Genomic DNA, 25,440 nt, shown 5'->3' with positions numbered 1-25,440 from the left:
CACGTGCTTGCCGCTAACGTTAGCATATGTCTCAGGTGTATTACAATAACCATTCAAAACGTGTTTCTTAAAGTTTCTTTTGAAACATTTATTATTTTTTGTTTGTTTGTAATAGCAACTTAAACTTTAAAAATGTAGTCATTAGCAGATATTCACTAACGTTTTACAGTGAAAGTGATTTGCTAATCAAAACATTTTCTTATGATCTGTTTTCACAGGTTCTTTTGAAGATGCAGTGGACGTTTTGTGAATTTATATGTGACAAACGAGGGTACCTATTAAAACATCATAGTTAATTACCATCAGGGCTAAGCTAGCATCAGAAGTCATGCCTGTTTTTTGTTCTCAAGATGCAGTGTGAATCTTTGAACAGATTCTTGTTCCGATTGTCCAGTCAGTGCAGTAAGTGCTCTTAACATTTACCAGTGTTCTGCGCTTATAGTGTACTGTATGTTAAAACTGCATGTTGTTGCTCTATTGATATCATCAACTCAAAAGTTGTCACCAGTGTGTGCAGGAGTGTGTGCATGTGCTCTTTTCCTTTTATTTTTATCCAGTTTAATGCTTTATTTTTGAATACTGTATTTTCCTCTAAACACTGTATTGTTAACATTGTGAACTTGAGTATATTGCAGTGTTACCTGTTTTTTGTCAACAATAAAAAAATTAAATGGTGTTATTGTTGAATTTCTTATTAAATTAATATATAAAATCTCATTTAAGTAGTATAATTTAAATTATAAGACATTGAGAGTTATTTTATAAAACATATGCTCAAAAACATTAGTAATGTGAACTAATGTATTTCAGTAAAGACTACTAATGTAAACTTGATTTGTCTATCACATGACTTGAGATTCTATGTTCAAACAACTTAACTTTTTTAGTTTTATTCTGTGTAAAAACTAAAATGGATTCGTGCAACTGGTTTCCTCGAAAAATTCTAGTGACACCAACTAATTCGGGTTAAGAGTGTGGAAATAAAACAGTTAGCTTAAGCTTTTCTTCCTTGCATTGCATAAAAGAGTCAGACTTACCCATCCCTGGGTACACACCGTCCCAGACCCGTCCAAACTTCAGGCCACTAAATACTTGATTTCCCCTCGATATTTCTTCGGGCAAAAGCACATGTAGCGGCCCCTTAGTCCCAAAGAATAAGGCAGAGAGTTTCCACTGATGCTAGAACGTTTATTTTTGAAGCATTAAACCTTTGCCTCAGTCTGCATTACCAAATTCCATGCATCCTTTCTTGCCTTCAGCATATTAGATCTAATGCTTCACACTTCAATGCACCCTTCAAAGCACCATTCAATGTACCGTAAAACTATACAGAAAGACAAATAACAGAAAATAAATAACCATAAGCACATTAACATAAACATAATAACCAAATACATAATAACAATGTAAATCTGGTTAGAACATATCACGGTTATATTTAGAAGCACGTGCACAGTTCAATTGCCTTAATCAGACTTTATTTGTCCAGCCTTATTTGATACTTCTTTATAATGATTACTTTACTTGCCATAAGGTTGGATATAGTTTAGGGTATCTCCTTAACTGAAGTAGCTATTTAAAATAAAAAGGAATGTTCATAAGATTTTCCCACTGTCTTTAAAGGCAAAATAGTCAGCCAAAGTCAGGAATGTGTCTGCTTTAAAAATCTGTGGCTCAGTTTACACAAGGTAATCACAATTTAAGATTCTTTACTGAGGACAGATTACGTTCACGCTGTTGCTTCTGCTTTAAGATTACCATTATCTGACTAAGGTTTTACTGGAAAACAGTTCATTTGTTGATTTAATCAATGTCCAAAGGTAAATGACCAATTTACCGTTGGACATTGTCTATTTACATGCACATATTTCCTGTCACATCTGCTTGTTTACAGGAACAGGAGGAATTTAGGTAACCAATAGCATTTAATGGAAATGACAGCATGTAAGCAGTTATAAGCAGTCTCAGTGTGTCTTCAGTTTAGAATAGAATTTTGTTTCTTTTTCTGAAGAAGGAAGATTCTGACAAGCTAATACCGTGACTTTTTTTTATCTAGGTTATCAAGAAGAGGTACAGTATCTATTAATCATGGTGTTTGTGAGCAGTATTGTTTTGCCTCTGTTTGTTCTCATGAGTGTCAGCAATGGACAGATAGGTAAGAGGATGTATTCTAGCAAGATTGAAGTTAGTAACGGAATGATCTGGGGCTCATGGGGACAGCGAGATATGTGCCCCTATGGGACGTATGCTACAGGATTTAGTCTCAAAGTAAGCAATTTTTTCTGGATTACTTATAAATAATTCTAATTTTGCTGAATTAAATATGTATAAGAATTATTCATTTATTTTCAACTGTTCTATACTTAACTACTCTCTCTCTCTTGTTGGAGGACACAACAGGCAGCTAGATTATATTTGAACTTTCAAAATTAGACCTTAATCAGATTAATAGCCCAATGTCTTAACGACTATAACACACATGTCCCTATGTCATTATCTTTTGTTTCCTTTCACCGTCTGTGTGTCATTCTTATGTAGCTAAATCTCTCGTTCTCTCTCTTTCTACATATATAATACTTAAATAAATATTAACTTTAGTAATATGTTTCACTTGTTATCTAGGTTGAAAGATTTCAAGGAGATGGCGATGAAACAGCTCTAAATGGAATTGCCCTTCACTGCACTAAACCAATAGGCTCCACAAGGGATCCTCAGGATTATTCAACAGTCCGATCTGATGCTGGCAGGTAAAGCTTCACATGCAAACAAAATCCATGGTTTTACATTAAATACATTGATGATGCTTTTATCCAAAAAATGCTTTCATCAATGGCCCAACAGTTAATCAATCAACCATAAAGGCTTTAATCAGTGGACCAGGCAATACCAGGATTTACACATAACATGTTCCAGTGGTGAATGGAATTCTATTTAAAAGTCAGTAATTGCCTAAGAATAATTGTATAAGGGGTCAGCAATTTTCACTGGCAAAACAAGTGTTAATAATAAAATAATTTAAAGCTGTGATGGGAAAAAATGCTACAGCATAGCTGACATAATTTGTGTTCACACATCACATAATAAACTTAAGCTTTAATATTAAGTCAATCTTCTACGCATGCTCAGTTTTAAATTTTGTGCAAGCTATTAATGCCTTTTTTTCTTTAAGCTGGGGAACTTGGACACCGAACATTTGGTGCTCAAAAGGTGTGCTGCAGTCATTTCAGCTGCGTGTAGAATTCCCTCAAATATTTGATGATGATACTGCTGCTAACAACATAAGGTGACCGATATCTCCTTATAACTCATTATTAATGAATAAATATTAATTAATTATTAAAAGAAACTGTAAAGAATAACACTTTATTTGAAGGCTGTATAAATAAATGGTTATATCTGTGAAAGTGAAGTGAAAGTGACGTGACATACAGCTAAGTATGGTGACACATACTCAGAATTCGTTCTCTGCATTTGACCCATCCAAAGTGCACACACACAGCAGTGAACACACACACCCGGAGCAGTGGGCAGCCATTTATGCTGCGGCGCCTGGGGAAGGGTTTTCGCATATCTCAGGTTATGGGGTCAGAGCGCAGGGTCAAGCCATAGGAACGGCACCCCTGGAGCAGGTGAGTTTAAGGACCTTGCCCGAGGACCCAACGTTGATGTCTCAGCAGCTTGTGGACTCGAACCCCGACCTTCTGATCAAGAGCCCAGCGCCTTAACTGCTGGATCATCATGTCCTGACTCAGAGCTCAGGGTCAAGCTATAGAAGTAGCTTAAAGGAATATTGCAAAGTGCTTTCTTATATAATAAATAAAAAAAAATTAAAATCTTCTAGGTTCACATGCACTGGAGGGGAACAGCTGACCGGAAACGGCATGAACTGGGGAGAATGGGGTGGATGGAGTCAAAAATGTGTTGGAACAGGAATTTGCGGAATCCAAACAAAAATAGAGTCACCACAGTGTTTAGGAGACGACACTTCTCTTAATGATGTCAACTTTTTCTGCTGCGAATAAGGTTTGCAAAATGATAAAATGATGGGGCAATGACTTAAAATGATGTTCCTTAAAATTGTTTTTGGAAAAAATGCATTTGTGTCATTCATAAGATTAAAGAATCTTACATTTGTGTTGCTCTGCTTAGATTTGAAAACAACAAATATTCTTTTGTATAATTACACAATTTAATATTTGCTTGTGTAAAATTATACTAGTCTGGATTCACTTCTTTAAGTGCTCATATCTGGCAGATTAAAAAGAAAAGTACACACAATTCTACATAGATTTGGTTTCAAAAATATAATCATGACATAAAATATTGATCTTATTCTGACTGAAGTTAATCACAATCACAATGATTTGTTCCAAAAAAAATGGTAAGGGCTTAATATAAATCTATATTAGTTTGTTCAAGATTATGTGACAGTACAATAAAAAATGTTGATTTACATTAACGATTTTGGTTTGTGTGTTTGATTTTCTGTAGTCTTCACAATATTTGATTGATCTGATTTTAAAAACTAGAATTTAGACATATCTGTAATCCAGGCTCTGATAAATCAGTAGCTTGGGCATTTGGGAGAAGTGAAATGACGTTAGTTCTTTACTCATAGAGATTCTGTCATATAAATCTGCCTTAAACACACATAATAATAATAATAATAATAATAATAATAATAATAATAATAATAATAATAATAATAATAATAATAATAATACATTTTATTTAAAGGCGCCTTTCTAACACTCAAGGTCACCGTACAAAAGAAGAAGAAAAACAACAAAAAATATAGTTATACAATACTTACATAGAAAAAAAAAATAAAAATAAAAAATTGGACCAACATTACAAATCATGATGTAGAGTAAGCTAAACTAAACAGATGAGTTTTAAGCTGAGATTTAAATGATGAAAGAGAATCAATATTACGGAGCTCAGATGGAAGTGAGTTCCAGAGCTGAGGTGCAGAGTAACTGAAAGCTCTGTTCCCCATCGTTACAAGACGGACAGAGAAGAAGACCTAAGAGTGCGAGTTGGTTTTGGAGTATGAAGAAGATCAAGAAGATATGAAGGTGCAAGATTGTGGATAGCTTTAAATGTTAAAAGAAGAATTTTATACTTGATACGAAAATTAATGGGAAGCCAGTGTAGCTGTTCCAGAACAGGTGTAATATGATGGATAGAGGGAGTACGAGTGATAATACGGGCAGAAGAGTTTTGAACGAGTTGCAGCTTATGAAGGGTTTTGTGAGGAAGCCCAATAAGAAGAGAATTACAGTAGTCAAGCCGGGAGGTTAGTAGACTGTGAATAAGAGTGGTGGTAGATTGAGTGGTGAGAAAGGAACGAAGCCTATTGATATTTCGAAGGTGAAAGTATGCAGCCCGAGTAACATTATTTACATGTGAGGTAAAAGAAAGGGTACTATCAAAGATGACACCAAGACTCTTAACCTGAGATGAGGGAGCTATGAAAGATTCATCAATGGAAATAAGAAAATTCGAAAATTTGTTAAGCACAGTTTTTGTGCCTATAAGGAGAAATTCTGTTTTATTGCTATTTAGTTTAAGAAAGAATCATAAATCTCTTCAACACACATAGAATGAACATGGTAACATTATATTTTATGTGCAACATGAGGAAAATTTTCTGTTGTGGAGTTGTGGAGTTAAATATTTAAATATTTAAATAGTGTTAAAACATGATTATGTGTAATATAAAGGTATAACAGGATTTCTCATTCCATATAATTTCTCTAACTTCTCAACAACACTGAGACTCATTTACAGCATTTGGCAGACATTCTTTACCAGATTGTGGTTTCTTTACCAGATATCCTGATATGAATATATATATATATATATATATATATATATATATATATATATATATATATATATATATATATATATATATAATGAATATATATATATATATATATATATATATATATATATATATATATATATATATATATATATATATATTCATATATATATGTTTAGATAACATAAACCAAATTAAGGGAAAAGCTGTAGCCAAAAATTCAAGTTCAGTAATGTGTTATTTGTGTATTACTGTGATACGAGAGAAAAAAACAACTGTTCTTCAGGAGCCTGAGAATCTTACTGCATGACATATTCAAGTAATCAGCAAGAGCTCTCTGTTTACAGCTAAACAGAACGGGATGTTGTGAATCATAAACTTCTGATTACAGTGAAGAAAGCAGATATAAAAGGTCAGCAGTAACGGCTCTCCACGAACGTCGTTCATGATGTTCTCTGCATGACCTGAATGTTTGACTGCTACCGTGAATGCTGCAGTCTTTGGGAACTGAAAAGTATCAGTAATAAAAGTGAAAATAAGTAGAATAGGATACGATAGGAAGCTGACAAAAACAGAAAATGGTGCTAATAAAAATTATCATTAGAATGTACATTGTAAGCACTTTTTCTTGTCATGGTTTCTGTGCCAGGAGCATGCTTAGTTTGATTTTGCCATCCATTGATGCTGTAAGGCAGGTTCCACAGTCTCTGTGATTCTGCATTTCCAGAGGCCTCCCAGAACCTCCCTGAGGTGGTATAGTTAGTCAACCCATGTGGAGCAGTAGATGATGACATTGTCCAGGCTGCGAGCAGACCTGGACTAGTACGGCTGAGACTGAGCGTGCCTCGGCATGAATACACGAGACTGCAATTGTCCTTGCCAGCTTCACTGGTTGAGATAAAACTGTCCGGTGCAGCAGTGTAATGATGCTTCTAATCCCGTCTCTGTGCCTGAATCCAGGAGAGCAGACAATGGGAGGCCGTTAACCTCTACAGTGTGTCAGCGTGCTTTTGGGGCAGAACAAGCATGGAGAGCTCAGCCAGTCAAACAGTGTTAAAGATTAAATGTATGTGGCAATTATATTAAATAAATATATGGCTCACAATTTTAAAGCATAATGCAACTGTTTCTACTTTAACAAAATAATTTTTTTTTTCCTCTTTTGGCGAAGGCGGTCGCATTTTCTTTCCCTCTCCCTCCCCTTTACTTTCCCTGCTTTGCTCCTCTCGTCTCGTCTATTGTCTTATACTTTGAGAGACTCTCTCCGCACTGCTCTCCAAACTAAAAAACATCATGGATTTGATAAACTGGTCTCTCAACGAAATTGACACCATCTTCTTGACGAGAAACTTGGGTTCGGGGGAACCTGACTGCCCTGCCGGAACGTTCGCAGCTAGCTATACGATGGACGCGTGGGAGAGGTGGCGGGTCATGTGTCTGGTGGCTCTTTCCGTGGAGGACATTTAATTGAAGATATCTACCTATTCGGAACCATGATAACAGGAGTTATGCTGATTGGATTAGGCATTGCCCTGGGTTATCGAGGAAATCAGAAAACATTGACAGCTGTCCAAAACCTCCCAAGACTGCCCGTCATGATTGATGCAGTGGGCAGAGCAGTCAACACTGAGGCTGGGACTATTAACCACAATATGGATAACATCACGGTGAGGCTCATTGCTTTGGATACTGTTAACATCATGGAGAACTTTGGACCAGCACTGACCTTGGCCAAGGCCGCTGCTGGAACAACAATTCCCCTGGAAGAGCACTGCAACGAGATGCTCTTGCGTTCCTTCCCCTATTTCCATAGACACCTGCGAAATGTTGACTCTGTCTGGGACCTGATCAATGCTGTCTCCATGGCTACACATGTCTCAATGTCATACACTTGCTGTGTTGGATTACCTCCACCCCCCATACACTCCGCTCCCCTGTTGCAAGTTGTGTGTTTATGGCATACTGTTTATGTGCTTATGTTGCTGAGTTGTTTTTCCTGTTCCCACACTGTAGAAGCATAGTCTGGGGGTTGTTTTTTTTCTTCTCCTCCCTTCCCTCATGTTATGCTGTATTTCTTTTCAATTCCCTGTCTTCCTGACCTGTCCCCCCTTGTCATATTGTATGTATTGTATGTATGGACAGGTTGATGGCTAATTTCACGGTACCTGTGACCAGTGACAATAAAGGCTACTACTACTACTAAAACATAAACAATAGGAAAAAGTCTATGCCAATGTCAAAACAAATATGGCATCAAAAAAATGTTGACAAAAAAACAGTGAAGCACTGAAACATGTGAACACACTGTAGGGCACTTAGAGAGATGGGGCACGGAAGAGTAGGCACAGAGGCGGGATTAGAGCAAGTAATGTCATCCAGGCTCCAAGCCTAGGCAGCAGGAGGGGGACGGCAGTGAAAATGTGAAGCAGTCCTCTCCAGGAGCAAAGCCTAGGCTCAGCCAGCAATCTGAAGTTCTGGATCAGCTGGAGGTTTCTGAAAAAAATATCAACGGGACAACATCCATTAGTTCCATCAGGCACACCCCCTTACCTCTCACTAGCCTGAAGTTTAAAAGATTGCGGTCTGCACCGATGGCCAAGGTGCTGAACCGCTGCCTTCTTGGCTGCCGATGCAGAGGGCGAAGAGCGTTTTTTCCTCCATGATTTTGCGGCGGTGTGCGTGCCGCCATCACAACACAAAACATGAGCATAGTGAAGGGGAAATGAAAGCATCAACCAATGAAGAAGGTGCAGAAGGCCTCCCTCTGGTGGTCTGCAGAGAATTAACCATAGAGACCGAAAATATGTTGTCTTTTTCATATGTGAATGCTTAGTATTAAAAGAATAAGTTAGTAGCTATGGAACTTCTATTTGTTAAAACATACAAACTAGTACATAGATAGTCTTCTAATATACATGGAAAATTAAATCATGGAAATGTCTAGATAGTAATTTAATTATAATCTATTATAGCCTTACAGGAGATAAGTATACTAAGTATAACATAAATATGAATTATTGGCACAATATTATGTAATACAGTTTTTTAAGTAATAAATAATTTAGTAATTAAAAAACTGAACAAAAACAATGGCACAAATTAAGTATCGTTATTATACGTGTTTGTGTTTGTATCACATCTCAAATCTTTAAATACATTTCAAATTTCAGCTTTGACAAAATACATTCAGAACAAAATGATTCACTAAAATGTTGAATTGTAACAGAAATGCAAGTCAAACCTTATGTAATCAGGCAGTGATTTAAAAATCAAGATTTGTGACTGATAAACATAATTAACTCAATTCACTCACTCATTTTCTACCACTTTATCCGAACTACCTCAGGTCACGGGGAGCCTGTGCCTATCTCAGGTGTCATCGGGCATCAAGGCAGGATACACCCTGGACGGAGTGCCAACCCATTGCAGGGCACACACACACTCTCACTCACGCAATCACACACTACGGACAATTTTCCAGAGATGCCAAGCAACCTACCATGCATGTCTTTGGACTGGGGGAGGAAACCGGAGTACCCGGAGGAAACCCCCGAGGCACGGGGAGAACATGCAAACTTCGCACACACAAGGCGGAGGCGGGAATCGAACCCTGACCCTCGAGGTGTGAGGCGAACGTGCTACCCAGTAAGCCACCGTGCCCCCTAACTCAATTCTCAATTCATCTGTTACTATAATCTTAATTGGATTATTCAGTAATTATTAACAAGATATGATCAAAGTCGGGACGTTTTCATAACTTTGCTTGATGAAGCAATTTGACTAGAAAAGATAACAGGGCATTTCTCAAACTTGAAATTCCAGGTTCAAATGCCCCACAGGCTCTGTGTTGGAAGGCAGTGGTATGAGCTTGGGTACCTGGGGTTCCTGGAGCTCGCTTTGAGGTGGAACTGGGATTTGTGGCATCCAAACAAAAGTGGAATCACCTCAGGGCCCAGCAGATGACACCAGTCTTAATGATGTGAAATTCAGTTGTTGCTACTAAGGTACGTTTTACCAAATCTGGATCACAAAAGGAATGACATTGCACTTTTATTCAGAAAGCATAAAGGCATAAAAAGGAAATGGTGTACACTAAAAAAAAACTCTTTTTTGGCCTCATTTTGATATTTGTTTCTGTCTTACAGCAACAATTGACATGACAAGAACATGAATGAAGACAACTACATTTAACAAAGAATCAAAATCTCTTTATTTGTGATGAAATCATATATCTGAATGAATTATATGTATAATAATAACTCAATCTGTCACTAATGACAGAAATATACTCACTGATGATTTTCTTATTTGTTATCCTTTGCCTGTACTTTAAGTAAAAATCAGTTTTGAATTACTTAATGAAATAAAATGATCAACAGCTCAGTTTCTGTGAGTTTTTGTAGTTTTTATTTGAAACATTTATTGCTCTTGATAAACTAGAGCTAAACAGCTTAAATAATATTTTCAAATATAAGTGGTAAGATTTTTTAAAATATACTTTTCTTGTAATGATTAAAAAAAATATAATGAAATGTAAACCAGATTTGTAAAGTTCGTCGTGACAAACTTTGATGTTGGCTTTGACGGTGCAAGAATTCGCAAAGGCCGGTGCATATAGGAGGCAAGTGGACAGAAAGATTGTGAAAGCTACTGGACCGCTAGGGTGCCAATACTTTTGGAGGTGAGCGGACATGAGCATGTGACGTGATCCGAATACCTGTGAGGTATGTCCCCTCATTGTGCTGAGTGTTTTCATATGTCACATGTCCATGTTGTGCAAATTTTTAATTTTCATGTGAACTCACATGACATCACGTGATGTGACCAGAATACCCGTGGGGCAGTTCCCCTCATTGTGCTGAGTGTTTTGATATGTCACATGTCCATGTTGTGCAAATTTTTGATTTCGCATGTTTTGGGGGCAGGGCTACACGTGACGTCACGTGACGTGACCAGAATACCCGTGGGGCAGTTCCCCTCAATGTGCTGAGTGTTTTGATATGTCAAATGTCCATGTTGTGCAAATTTTTGATTTTGCTAGTTTTGGGGGCGGGGCTACACGTGACGTCACGTGACGTGACCATAATACCCGTGGGGCAGTTCCCCTCATTGTGCTGAGTGTTTTGATATGTCACATGTCCATGTTGTGCAAATTTTTAATTTTGCTTGTTTTTGGGGCGGGGCTACATGTGACATCACGTGACGTCACGTGACATGACCAGAATACACGTGGGGCAGTTCCTCTCATTGTGCAGAGTGTTTTGATATGTCACATGTCCATGTTGTGCAAATTTTTAATTTTGCTTGGTTTTGGGGCGGGGCCACACGTGACATCATGTGAAGTGACCAGAATACGTGTGGGACAAATTTCCTCATTGTGCTGAGTGTTTTGATATGTCACATGTCCATGTTTTGCAAATTTTTAATTTTCACGTGACTTCACGTGACGTGACCATAATACCTGTGGGGCAGTTCCCCTCATTGTGCTGAGTGTTTTGATATGTCACATGTCCATGTTGTGCAAATTTTTAATTTTGCTTGTTTTTGGGGCGGGGCTACGTGTGACATCAGGTGACGTCACATGACATGACCAGAATACCTGTGGGGCAGTTCCCCTCATTGTGCTGAGTGTTTTGGTCACATGACCATGTTGTGCAATTTTTTTATTTCGCTTGTTTTGAGTGCGGGGCTACACATGCCGTCACGTGACGTGACCAGAATACCCGTAGGGCAGTTCTCCTCATTGTGCTGAGTGTTTTGATATGTCACATGTCCATGTTGTACAAATTTTCGATTTCTCTTGTTTTGGGGGCGGGGCTACACGTGACGTCACGTGACGTCACCAGAATACCCATATATAGAATAAGCTTATAACAGAAATCAGAAAGTTGGCTTCTACAAAGCCAACATAATAATAATAATAATAATAATAATAATAATAATAATAATAATAATAATAATAATAATAAGCTTATAACGGAAATCAGAATGTTGGCTTCTACAAAGCCAACATAATAATAATAACTATATTTGTAAAGTTCGTCGCGACAAACTTTGATGTTGGCTTTACCGATGCAAGTATTCGCAAAGGCCGTTGCTTTTTGGAGGCGAGTGGACAGAAAGATTGTGAAAGCTACTGGGCTGCTAGGGTGCCAATACTTTTGGAGGTGAATGGACATGAGCACGTGACGTCACCAGAATACCCGTGCGGCAGTTCTCCTCATTGTTCTGAGTGTTTTTAATTTTCACGTGACGTCATGTGACCTCACATGACGTCACGTGACGTGACCATAATACCCGTGGGGCAGTTCCCCTCAATGTGCTGAGTGTTTTGATATGTCACATGTCCACGTTGTGCAAATGTTTGACTTCACTTGTTTTGGGGGCGGGGATACACGTGACGTCATGTGGTGTCGAGTGACGTCATCAGTATACCCGGGGGGGGTGCCAATACTTTTGGCAAAAAGTGGCTATTGAGGGTTTGGACATTTCATGTCAATGCTGCAGTCATTATGGGATTCTACTTATTATACTGCATAGAACAGTACATGCAATTCATAATGTTGGATGTATTGTGTGTGTGAGAGCTTAGAGGACTTTTCGGAATTCTCTATTCAAGTCTATTGGACCGTCGACTATGGGAAAGCCAAAAATTCCATCGGAACTCCGGAATAAAAACTTTGTCCGGAGTAAGGTCCTAAAGAACCTGTCTGAGTTCGGTGTAAATCGCTCGAAAACTTGCCGAGTTATAAACCTTAAAAATTTATAATGAAAGTCTATGGGAAAAAAGGCCATTTTGAGCTTCCGTACCGGGAATGCCGGAATTCCGATTGCTTAGAAAAATAGAAGCAACAAACTTCAGACCAGGGTCTACGACATTTCCGAATTTGGTGCATGTGGCTCGAAAGCCCTAGGCCGCATTTTTTAAAATAAATTTTTGTCTAATAATAATAATAATAACTAGATTTGTAAAGTTCGTCGCGACAAATTTTGATGTTGGCTTTGACGGTGCAAGTATTCGCAAAGGCCGGTGCAATTTGGAGGCAAGTGGATAGAAAGATTGTGAAAGCTACTGGACCAGTAAGGTGCCAATACTTTTGGAGGTGAGCGGACATGAGCATGTGACGTGACCATAATACCCGTGGGGCAGTTCCCCTCAATGTGCTGAGTGTTTTGATATGTCACATGTCCATGTTGTGCATATTTTTAATTTTCATGTGACGTCACTTGATGTCACGTGACGTGACCATAATACCCATGGGGCAGTTCCCCTCATTGTGCTGAGTGTTTTGATATGTCACATGTCCATGTTGTGCAAATTTTTTATTTCGCTGGTTTTGGGGGTGGGGCTACACGTGACGTCACGTGACGTGACCAGAATACCTGTGGGGCAGATCCCCTCATTGTGCTGAGTGTTTTGATATGTCACATGTCCATGTTGTGCAAATTTTTAATTTTCACGTGACCTCACGTGACGTCACGTGACGTGACCAGAATACCCGTGGGGCAGTTCCCCTCAATGTGCTGAGTGTTTTGATATGTCACATGTCCATGTTGTGCACATTTTTGAATAAGCTTGTTATGGGGGCGGGGCTACACGTGACGTCACGTGACGTAACCAGAAAACCGTGCGGCAGTTCCCCTCATTGTGCTGAGTGTTTTGATATGTCACATGTCCATGTTGTGCAAATTTTTGATTTCGCTTGTTTTGGGGGCGGGGCTACATGTGACGTCACGTGACGTGACAAGAATACCTGTGGGACAGGTCCCCTCAATGTGCTGAGTGTTTTGATATGTCACATGTTCATGTTGTGCAAATTTTTTATTTCGCTTGTTTTGGGGGCAGGGCTACACGTGACGTCACGTGACGTGACCAGAATACCCATGGGGCAGTTCCCCTCATTGTGCTGAGTGTTTTGATATGTCACATGTCCATGTGCAAATTTTTAATTTTCATGTGACGTCATGTGATGTCGAGTGACGTCATCAGAATACCCGGTGAGGTGCCAATACTTTTGGCAAAAAGTGGCTACTTAGGGTTTGGACATTTCATGTCAATACTGCAGTCATTATGGGATTCTACTTATTATACTGCATAGAACAGTACACGTGTAAGCACATGTAAAGTGGGGTATGGATAACAGTATTGAACTGTGTCAATGTTGTTGCCCTGTATGTTTATTTGCTGCATTTGCTTTAATGTACATGAATGCTTTGTGGTTTTTTTTGAGCATCTGATATGATGTGGGACTATGTGTATATCATCCAATCAAGCTTTTTGTTTCACGAGTCAATTGGAAGCATCCGCCAATGAATGATAGGGGGCGGGGCCGAAAAGAGGGAAGAAGCCCGCGAACGTGGTGAGTCTTGGAGAAGTGCGCATGAGGGGCGAGACGGAGAAATTATATATATATATAAAAAAGGGATCGTTTGATAACGAAAAGGAACTCTAACTATTTGAGTTATAACAATTTTCTGGACTCTATAGACTGAGTGGAGCCGGTCGCGACCGTTGCAATCTCACCGGCGAACAGCGGATGTTTCACGTACATTGCAGCTTATGCTAATATGCTAACAACGCTAAGCTACACAAGCTATCTACACGAGCTTGAGCATCGCGCTAAACACGGATTGTGAGCCACATTTTGTGAACTGGAGTTTCGCGGGCAAAAGGATAACACGAGACATCGCTTCGGCCATGAGGACGGACATTTTGTGAAGCAGAGGACCGGGAAGTAATGAGTGAGAAGCTAAATAATAGCCACTGAACACTTCAGCTTGGTGAGTTGTATCACGTGCACCAACGGGCCCCAACGACAAGTGCTTTGAGAACTATTACATTTGTTGTTTTATTGATAACCTAAAAGTATTGTTCTGCATGACCTTTTAAGTCATTTGAAGGCCTTACGAACGATAAGTTTGATGTTTTGATGTTTTATATTTTTGGAATTTGGCCTTGATGCTGCAGTCTGATTATTGCAGGAGATAAATAATAAACTCTTATTTGTTTATATGTTGTTATAACTGGGTGTAGTGGCAACTCATTCACGCACACACACACACACACACACACATACACACACACACACACACACACACACCAAGTTTAGGACATAGTACAGCTACTGTATTTTCATGTTCTGGTGATATACATTAGGCACTGCTTACAACCAGTAAGTGTAGTAATCACCAGTGGAGGCACCGCGCTACTGGATATTAATAGAGTTTCTTCGTTCTTCACCTCAAGTACTATTTTCGGGTTTTATTGTAATTCTAAATAAGTACAGGAAGATCAGCCAGTTCACCATTCCACTGCTGAGAATCCAGGCTCCTGCTGCACCATTGTTATGTATAGTGTAGCTTAACCCTAAATAACTAGCTAGTCAGGTGGTATTAGCTACAGGCCATGGTTGTCAATGTTTCAGGAGACGATCGCGGGTGAAAAGGTCGGTTACATTTTGGAGGCACAGCTGGGATCACTTTTCCCATAGTACTTAAAACAAGTAGAAAATTCACCTGTGATTAGTGTTATTTGTGTTTTAGCTATTTTCATCGGCATAGAGACATTAATATTGACCTCACTCAGGCTGTTGAGTGGAGTCGGGAGGAGATATACTTGGTGTTATACTTAGCAAGGTACCGCTGGATGTTAGTAGTGACACGGTGAGTCACGTACTTGATTCAGTTAAAGTTCTAGGTTGGACTCGGATACGTGGTCGGTGTGGTGACAAGACGGGTAAGCACTTATTCATCCTAGTGGAGACTAGTGCAGAGCTTGACCCTAGTTCTGTACCCCCAGAGGTAGGCATCACAGGTGAAGTAGGGCCCTGGACTGTTCATCTGGCGAGCCACCTGCTGACTGCGAGTCCTGCCCCTGAAGGGGAGAGTTTTGAGGCTAAGTTGATGGCATTATTACAACAAGAGGGAAAGTCTATGGGAGATGTGAGGGATGTTGCTAAGGGTACACAGCCTCCTCAGTTAGATGTTAATTTAGAATTAGTAAATGCGTTAAGTAAGCTTGTGGATCGCTGCACCCAGCCGATTGTTGATGTGCCCAGCTACAGGAAGCTGAGTGTGTTCTCGGGCATAAAGCCTGTCCCTACGGGCGAAGAGGAGTATGAGGTTTGGATGGATCAGGCTACACAAATGATTATGGAGTGGCAGTGCAATGATGCTGCTAAGAGGCAGCGCATTGTAGAGTCTGCGGGGGCCTGGTGCATATTATCAGGTTCTTAAAGGTTAGTAATTCCAGTGCTATGGCTACTGATTATTTAGCTGCCCTTGACACTACTTATGGTTCTACTGAGAGTGGTGCTGACCTTATGGCCTCATTTCATCATACCTTCCAGCAGGAGGGGGAAAAGCTGTCTGTTTTTTTTATCGCTTGGATAAACTGCTCCACTGTGCACTTCTGAGAGTGGGAGTGGATGCCACTGGTTTGGATCAGGCTCACCTGGAGCAACTGTTCAAGGGAGCACTCACCAATAACCTGGTGGCTTTGCGTGTACGAATGATGCACACTTTGAGAGATCCCCTGCTCTTTTCTCAGCTCATGCAAGAGATGTGAGAGAGGAAGAGCATTGGGTGAGTGTTAGAGAGAGTACAAAAGCCTCTGTTGCCACTGCGGCTGTTTCACAGGTGCCTATGACTGCTGCTGTTGGGGTTCCCAGGCATCATTGACTCGGGTAGCATCTGAGGTAGACAGTTTAAGGCAAAATGTTAAGGACCTGCCAACGCTAGTGTCGAAACTTTTGAGCACGGCTACGGGGACTCCTGCGGGTGTCGCACAGAACACTGTGAGCCCCATTCTAGAAAACCCTGCTACAGCTGTCTTTTCGGAGGCTGTTGCCCTTGACAGGGCTGGGCCTTCTGTTCCTTCTTTGGTATCTGGTATTTTCTGCTATAAGTGTGGGGAAGACAGACACCTTAAGCAAGATTGTACTTGCTCGGAGAACCTTCGCTTGGTTAATCAGAAGCTGCTCAAAAGGACACAGGGAAGAGTGCCGGGAAACTTTCCTGGAGCTCGGTGAAGGAACGGCACCGAGCTCCCTCCTGCAAGACACGTTCCGCTCAGTGTCCCCCTCGAACTAGTTCCTGTTTGTCACACCTGCCAGATGGGTTAGTGGGTCCCTCTGCTGAAGTGTCTGTCCAAATAGAGGGGGTCTATTCTAAAGCTATTCTTGATAGTGGCTCGCAGGTCACTATTTTATATCGTAGCTTTTACAGTACTTATTTGAGGCACTTACCATTACAGAAAATGGATAGTCTTGAATTATGGGGTTTGAGCTCTCACAAATACCCCTACGATGGATACCTTTCACTAAGACTTGAATTTACTGCGGCCCTCACGGGTATTCCCCAAGTCGTAGACACTTTAGCTCTCCTGTGCCCTGACCCGCTGGCAAAAGAGGGGATTGCCATTTTGGTTGGCACTGACACTCATTTAGTAAGGAAACTGTTCCAGTCTTGTCAAGAACAGGCAGGAGATGCATTTCTTAGCACTCTAACCATACATCCTGTAATGAGAGAGGCCTTTGAATCCATTAAACACACTGCTGTCTCGCAAGATGAGGAGGATAAGCATGGCACTGTATGGTCTGTTAATCGTAAGCCTGTTGTTCTGCAGCCTGGGCAGGTATTACGCTTACCCGAGTTGGTAAAGTTTCCGGGTAGACTGGATGAGCCTTTGGCACTTGTGAACCAGGCTGTTAATACGATAAATGGTTTCACTACTTCGGCACTTGAGATCAGACCTGAAGTTCATCCAATATCTGATGTGATTTCTAATCGTGTCAGGGTGACAGTGAGAAACATCTCTTCTAGGGAAGTGCAGGTAAAGAGAGGTAGTCCCCTAGCTCACATATTCCCTGTAGAGGCAATACCGCCGGTATTGTCCCTGGATGGCTTGGGGGATAACAATGTGTTATCTTCCTCCTCTTTTGATTTTTGATTTTGGTAACTCTCCTATGCCTGAAGAGGCAAAACAACGTTTACGTGAGAAAATGATACAGCGGAGGGAGGTTTTTTCTTGTCATGAGTGGGAGGTTGGCTGTGCAAAAAGTACCACGCATGAGATTCGACTAATGGACCCGCGGCCTTTTCGAGAAAGATCTCGCCGTTTAGCCCCCGCTGATATACATGATGTGCGTAAACATCTGTGGGAACTTCAGAAAACTGCCATTATCTCTGAGTCTAGGAGCCCATATGCGTCACCCATTGTGGTCGTTCGAAAAAAATCTGGTAAGGTCAGAATGTTCGTTGACTGCCGAACACTTAACCAGCGAACCGTCCCCGACCAGTATACCGTTCCTCGGATTGAAGATGCTCTCCATTGTCTCTCTGGTAGCAAATGGTTCTCGGTCTTAGACTTGAGGAGTGGTTACTATCAAATTCCCATGAGTGAGGCTGATAAAGAGAAAACTGCATTCATCTGCACATTAGGGTTTTATCAGTTTGAACGGATGCTTCAGGGGATCTGTGGTGCCCCTGCCACCTTTCAGAGAGTCATGGAGCGGACTGTTGGGAACATGAATCTGCTGGAGGTACTAGTGTATTTGGACGACTTGTTTATTTTTGGTCACACACTTGAAGAGCATGAGGAACGGCTCCTAAAGGTTCTTGATCGCTTGAGAGAGGAAGGTCTCAAAGTGTCGCTTGATAAGTGTCAGTTTGGTAGGGCGTCTGTAAACTATGTTGGTCACATTGTTTCACAGGATGGTATAGCCACGGACCCATCTAAAATTGAGGCAGTTGTGTCTTGGCCACGACCTCAGACGGTGAAGGAGTTGAGGTCCTTTCTGGGTTTTTGTGGCTATTATCGTCGATTTGTGAAGGGGTTTTCAACACTGTGTCGACCTCTGAACGAACTGTTGAAAAGTTGTCTGCCAGTTAAGAAGCATACCTCGCAGTTATGGGCGAACCCAAGACCCGTTTTCCACCCATCAGAGCCATTTGGCCCCAGATTGAGTGACCAGTGTGTGTGTGCTTTTCAGGAACTGAAGTTGAGGCTAACCCAGGCTCCAGTATTGGTTTTCGCAGACCCCCAAAATCCATATGTGTTGCACGTGGATGCACGCATGGATGGTCTTGGTGGTGTTTTGTACCAAGAGCACCCTGAAGGGTTGCGCCCTGTAGCATTCATCAGTCGCAGTCTTTCCCCATCAGAGAGAAATTATCCAGCGCACAAACTTGAGTTTTTAGCTTTGCAGTGGGCTATTGTAGATAAGCTGCATGATTACCTTTATGGGGTTGATTTTGAGGTCAGAACTGACAACAATCCACTGACGTATATAACTAAGTCTGCAAAGCTGGATGCTATGGGTCACCGTTGGTTGTCAGCATTCTCCACCTACAACTTCAACTTGAAGTACAGGCCGGGGCGAAGGAACCTGGATGCTGATGCACTGTCACGACACCCTCACACCAGCCTGACACTTGATGATGAGTGGCAGGAGATTCCAGCTCCTGGTGTTCGAGCTATGTGTCAGATTATGTCCGCAAAGAGAGCGGCCCAATTTTCCCCTTTGTGCCTTGTTGATCACATGGGAAGTCACATATCTGCTATTCCAAAGGCATATTGTCAGGCTACAGGAGTGTCTCCTGATCATATGCCCTCTGTCAGTCTGAGTGAACTTCAAGAAGCCCAGAAGAGTGATCCATTTATAGGAGACGTATGGCAGGCTGTGAACCTTAAGAAGCCTGTTGGTATCGTTCGGATCAAACACCCAGATATTAAGGCCTTTAAAAAGGATTGGAAAAAGCTGTCAGTTAGCAACGGATTGCTGTATAGGACTTTTAAGCAGGGCGACCGCTGTGTTAAGCAGTTAGTGCTACCTAAGCAGTTCCACAGCCTTGTGTTCAAATTGTTGCACGATGACATCGGGCACTTGGGGCTCGATAAGTCTTACAGATTGGTGCGTGATAGGTTTTACTGGCCGCGTATGAGGGTTGATGCCGAGAAATACTGCAGAAGTTGTGAACGTTGCATAAAGAGGAAAACCCTGCCTCAGCGTGCTGCTCCTCTTTCCACATACAGAGTTCGGGTCCTATGGATTTGGTGTGCATTGACTTTCTTTTGATTGAGCCTGATTCACATCTGTAATGTGTTGGTCGTCACTGACCATTTTACCCGTTATGCACAAGCCTTTCCCACTAGGGACCAGACAGCAGCCACGGTGGCCAAGACTCTGTGGGAGAAATATTTCATTCATTATGGCTTGCCCAATCGTATCCACTCAGACCAGGGCCGGGATTTTGAGAGTAGGTTGGTAGCTGAGATGTTGGCCATGTTAGGGGTGAAAAAGTCCAGGACGTCTCCTTACCACCCACAGGGTGACCCTCAACCTGAGAGGTTCAATAGGACCTTGTTAGACATGTTGGGCACTCTTGAGTCACGGCAAAAGTCTACTTGGAGTCAGCACATTGCGCACTTGGTGCATGCCTATAATTGCACTCCTAATGAGGCTACTGGGTATTCACCATATTATCTTATGTTTGGTAGGGAAGCTCGGTTGCCTGAGGATGTCTGTTTTGGTGTATCTGCAGATGGCTTGTCGCCCACATCTCACTTGAAATATGTGGCAAAGATGAAGAAAGAGCTGCAAGCTGCTTACCGGTTAGCTCAAGCCACCGCAAACAAAAATAATCGGAGCAATAAAGAGCGATATGATCAGAAAGTTCGCTACCACAGTTTAAGTCCAGGGGATCGGGTTTTGATTCGAAATCTTGGTCTAAAAGGGAAAAACAAGCTTGCAGATAGGTGGAGCTCTTGTCCCTATGTGGTGGATTGTCAGTTGGCAGATCTTCCTGTATACCGGCTGAACCCTGTTGACAGCTGAGAGTCGGTCAAGGTGTTGCACCGAAATCATATTTTGCCTCTTGGACAGGAGGTTAGATTGAGTTCCGTTGGCAACACCTTGCCTGCGCCACGCTCTAGATTTGGAAGGCATAAAATCGGAGTGAAGTGTAGAGATGCTGAACCCAAAATGCTGCCGCGTGAAAGTCACAATGACGAAAATTCTTCAGACTCTGATTTGGAGTTTGGGTGTTATGCTGAGGATACAGTTCAAAACGTTCCCATGAGAGGAACTGATTTGATTGCACAGTCCGAACCAAATTCACCGGTGCCGAGTGTCTCCACTGGCTCAAGTAGCTTTACTGCAGAGCATGAAATTAGTGGCCTGACAGACATTCCATCAGATACTGAGGTTGGAGAAACTGTAGCAGATATAGATCGAAATGGTAGCTGTGCTTGTGCTCCCTTGTTAACTTGCTTAGATGTAGATCCCACGGATTCAGTTCCTCCATTAGTTCGTAGGTCAGCCAGAGAAAAGAAGCCTACTGATCGATTGGCTTATGGGAGGCTGGGAGGGCAAAACCAAACCCCAGGTTTAGCTTCAAAACATTGTGCTGTGTATAGGGAAACATGTCTAGGGGATTACAATAGGTCTAATCCCTGGTGGTGCAATTTAAATGCCCTTTGCGACACATGTACACACACCTGTACTTTTGCCATGCATTTCCCATGCCATTACACCCTGGGTTAGTCTTTGACTATTAGAATCTGGTAATGAGTTTTTTTTGTTGATTGTTTGTTATCTCTGTTCTCTCATTCACCTGGTTATATTGTGTTATTCAGCATGTGGACATGCTGTATTTTGGGAGGGGGAGGGTGTAAGCACCTGTAAAGTGGGGTATGGTTAACAGTATTGAACTGTGTCAATGTTGTTGCCCTGTATGTTTATTTGCTGCATTTGCTTTAATGTACATGAATACTTTGCGTTTTTTTTTAGCATCTGATATGATGTGAGACTATGTGTATATCATCCAATCAAGCTTTTCGTTTCACGAGTCAATTGGAAGCATCCGCCAATGAATGATGGGGGGCGGGGCCGAAAAGAGGGAGGAAGCTCGCGAACGGGGTGAGTCTTGGAGAAGTGCGCACGAGGGGCGAGACGGAGAAATTATATATATATATATAAAAAAGGGATCGTTTGATAACGAAAAGGAATTCTAACTATTTGAGTTATAACAATTTTCTGGACTCTATAGACTGAGTGGAGCCGGTCGCAACCATCGCGGTCTCACCGGCGAACAGCGGATGTTTCACGTACATTGCAGCTTATGCTAATATGCTAACAACGCTTAGCTACACAAGCTAGCTACACGAGCTTGAGCATCGCGCTAAACACGGATTGTGAGCCACATTTGGTGAACTGGAGTTTCGTGGGCAAAAGGATACCACGAGACATCGCTTCGGCCGTGAGGACGGACATTTTGTGAAGCAGAGGACCGGGAAGTAGCCACTGAATAGTAGCCACTGAATAATAGCCACTGAACACTTCAGCTTGGTGAGTTGTATCACGTGCACCAACGGGCCCCAACGACAAGCACTTTGAGAACTATTACATTTGTTGTTTTATTGATAACCTAAAAGTATTGTTCTGCATGACCTTTTATGTCATTTGAAGGCCTTACGAACGATAAGTTTGATGTTTTATATTTTTGGAATTTGGCCTTGATGCTGCAGTCTGATTATTGCAGGAGATAAATAATAAACTCTTGTTTATATGTTGTTATAACTGGGTGTAGTAGCAACTCATTCACACACACATACACACACACACACACACACACACACACACACACTCGCACACACACACACACACACACCAAGTTTAGGACATAGTACAGCTACTGTATTTTCATGTTCTGGTGATATACATTAGGCACTGCTCACTACCAGTAAGTGTAGTAATCACCAGTGGAGGCACCGCGCTACTGGATATTAATAGAGTTTCTTCGTTAGTCACCGCAAGTACTATTTTCGGGTTTTATTGTAATTCTACATAAGTACAGGAAGATCAGCCAGTTCACCATTCCACCGCTGAGAATCCAGGCTCCTGCTGCGCCATTGTTATGTATATTGTAGCTTAACCCTAAATAACTAGCTAGTCAGGTGGTATTAGCTATGGGCCGTGGTTGTTTATGTTTCAGGAGACGATTGCGGGTGAAAAGGGGGTTACACATGCAATTCTTAATGTTGGGCGCTCACCTTTTCTTTTCCTGAAAAGCCTTTTTCCAGATGCCCCAAACAATCGGAAAGGGGCTTCATCAGAGAATATGACTTTGCCCCAGTCCTCAGCAGTCCATTCACTATACTTTCTGCAGAAGATCAATCTATACCTGATGTTTTCGGTTGGAGAGAAGTGGCTTCATTGCTGCCCTTCTTGACACCAGGCAATCTTCCAAAAGTCTTTGCCTCACTGTGCATGCAGATGCGCTCACACCTGCCTGCTGCCATTCCTGAGCAAGCTGCACGCGTTTCTTTGTAGGTCACCATGGTTAACAATGGAAGAACAATGATTTCAAGCGTCACGCTCCTTTTAACATGTCAAGTCTGCCATTCTAACCCAATCAACCTGACATAATGATTTCCAGCCTTGTGCGCGTCAACATTCTCACCTGAGTTAACAAGACGATTACTGAAATGATCTCAGCGGGTCCTTAAATGACAGCAATGAAATGAAGTGGAAAGGGTTTTTTGGGGTTAAGTTAATTTTCATGGCAAAGAAGGACTATGCAATTCATCTGATCACTCTTCATAACATTCTGGAATATATGCAAATTGCTATTATAAAAACTTAAGCAGCAACTTTTCCAATTTCCAATATTTATGTAATTCTCAAAACTTTTGGCCATGACTGTAGTTGGTCAACCCATGTGAAAGAGTGGATGATGACTTCATCCAGATAGGCTGCTTCAAAGGGCCAGTAGGGCGAGAGGACGATATCCATGAGGCGATGGATATCCATAGAGTCCTAATGAAAGAATCCAGCATTAGCACTGGCCACCGGCGGTACTGAGGGCAGTTTGGATTTTCAGAATGTTTATATGGTAAAGATGCGTCTGTCTGCTTAACTGGCTGCTGGAGACAATAATTGAAAGGTTCCACTCTCTCATGGACCATGTAGGGTCCCTACCACTTGGCCAGGAACTTGCATGCTGTGTGTGGGACAAGGAGCATAACCTGATCATCCAGCTGAAACTCTCGGGGCTGTGCAGGGTGATTGTAGGCCCTCTGTTGCTTTCATTGGGCTGACTCAAGATACTCTTTGATGATTTGGCCAACCTGGTCAATTCTGGCATGCATGTCCCTGATAAAGTCAACCAATTTCCAGAACTGGGAATGTCATCCCTCCCAGGCTTCTCGGGCCAAGGGGAAGTCGTGACCTAATGGTTAGAGAGTTTGACTCCTAACCCTAAGGTTGTGGGTTTGAGTTTTGGGTCGGCAATACCACAACTGAGGTGGTACACCCCCCCCCCCCAACTGCTCCCCGGGCACCGCAGCATGAATGGAGTGTGTGTTCACACCATGGAGAGTTTCCCCGACTGCAAAGCGGAAGTCCTCATCTACTACCTGACATCGCATCCATTTGAGGGTCTGATTGAACCACTCCATGAGTCCATCAGTCTGAGAGTGGTACACTGACACCTCTTTTAACTGAAAAAGAGGAAGGTGGTTTAGGTGTGGGGAACAGGGTTTACCGTGGCATTCCCTATGAAAGTACAGGAGGCCCCCCTTTAGCAGGAAATATGAGGCGGGTAGACGACCTTCAGGGCTTTGGTTTATACCTTCTATTTGTAGCACTTGGCCCCAACAATACTTCAGCCAATTGTCCCCCTTCTGCTCTTACCCAAATCCCCTCACCCCACCCCCACTGGCCATCTTTGACACAGATGATAATAAGTTAGCATCCTGCAGAGACTCAACTGGGGAAGCGGCATCCCGTTTGGTGTCCCGTTCCACCCTATGGCGGTGGCGCTCATGGCTCCTCGGAACCACAGCCAGTCATGTCCATGGGCCTCCGGAAGCTAAGGGATGAGCCCCACCAGATGCGGCCACTCTCCAGCCGGGCTGCAGGCCTGGACTACTACAGCTGAGACTAAGCGTGCCTCGGCATGAATACATGGGACTGCAATCGTCCTTGCCAGCTATACTGGTTGAGATAAAACTGTCAGGCGCAGCAGTGTAATAGTGCTTCCTGAATCCAGGAGAGCAGACACTGGGCATCCGTTAAACTCTACAGTGTGTCAGCATGCTTTGGGGGCCAAACAAGCATGGAGAGCTCAGTCAGTCAAAGCAGAGTTAAAGATTAAATGTATGTGGCAATTATATTAAATAAATATATGACTCACAATTTATAAGCATAATGCAACTATTTCTACTTTAGCAAAACATTAGGAAAAAGACTAAACCAATGTAATAACAAACATGGCATCAACAAAATGAAACATGTGAACTGAAAACATGAGCATAGTGAAGGGGAAATGAAACCATCAACCGATGAAGGAGGTGCAGAAGGACTCCCTCTGCTGGTCAGCGGAGAATTAACCATAGAGACCGAAAATATGTTGTCTTTTTCATATGTGAATGCTTAGTATTGAAAGAATAAGTTAGTAGCTATTTTTGTTAAAACATCCGAACTAGTACATAGATAGTCTTGCAATATACATGGAGAATTAAGTCATGGAAATGTCTAGATAGTAATTCAAGAAAGTATTATAGACTTACAGGAGATTCCACTAAGGGTATAATCAAAAACAGAATA

At 41.8% G+C, this 25,440-nt stretch overlaps 1 protein-coding gene across 1 annotated transcript; it reads left to right on the top strand.

Annotated features, from left to right (window-relative positions):
- The first annotated feature begins 1,896 nt into the window (after positions 1–1,896).
- LOC113640036 (vitelline membrane outer layer protein 1 homolog) lies at positions 1,897–4,459 on the top strand. Its single transcript, XM_027142361.2, has 4 exons — positions 1,897–2,268; positions 2,623–2,747; positions 3,170–3,283; positions 3,842–4,459. Exons 1-4 carry the CDS (start codon positions 2,089–2,091, stop codon positions 4,020–4,022), a joined length of 600 nt encoding a protein of 199 aa, XP_026998162.1. The 5' UTR covers positions 1,897–2,088; the 3' UTR covers positions 4,023–4,459.
- The last annotated feature ends 20,981 nt before the right edge of the window (positions 4,460–25,440 follow it).

Source organism: Tachysurus fulvidraco, chromosome 21 (assembly GCF_022655615.1).
Source record: "Tachysurus fulvidraco isolate hzauxx_2018 chromosome 21, HZAU_PFXX_2.0, whole genome shotgun sequence".
NCBI lineage: Eukaryota > Metazoa > Chordata > Actinopteri > Siluriformes > Bagridae > Tachysurus > Tachysurus fulvidraco.
This window is presented reverse-complemented; position numbering and strand designations above follow the sequence as displayed.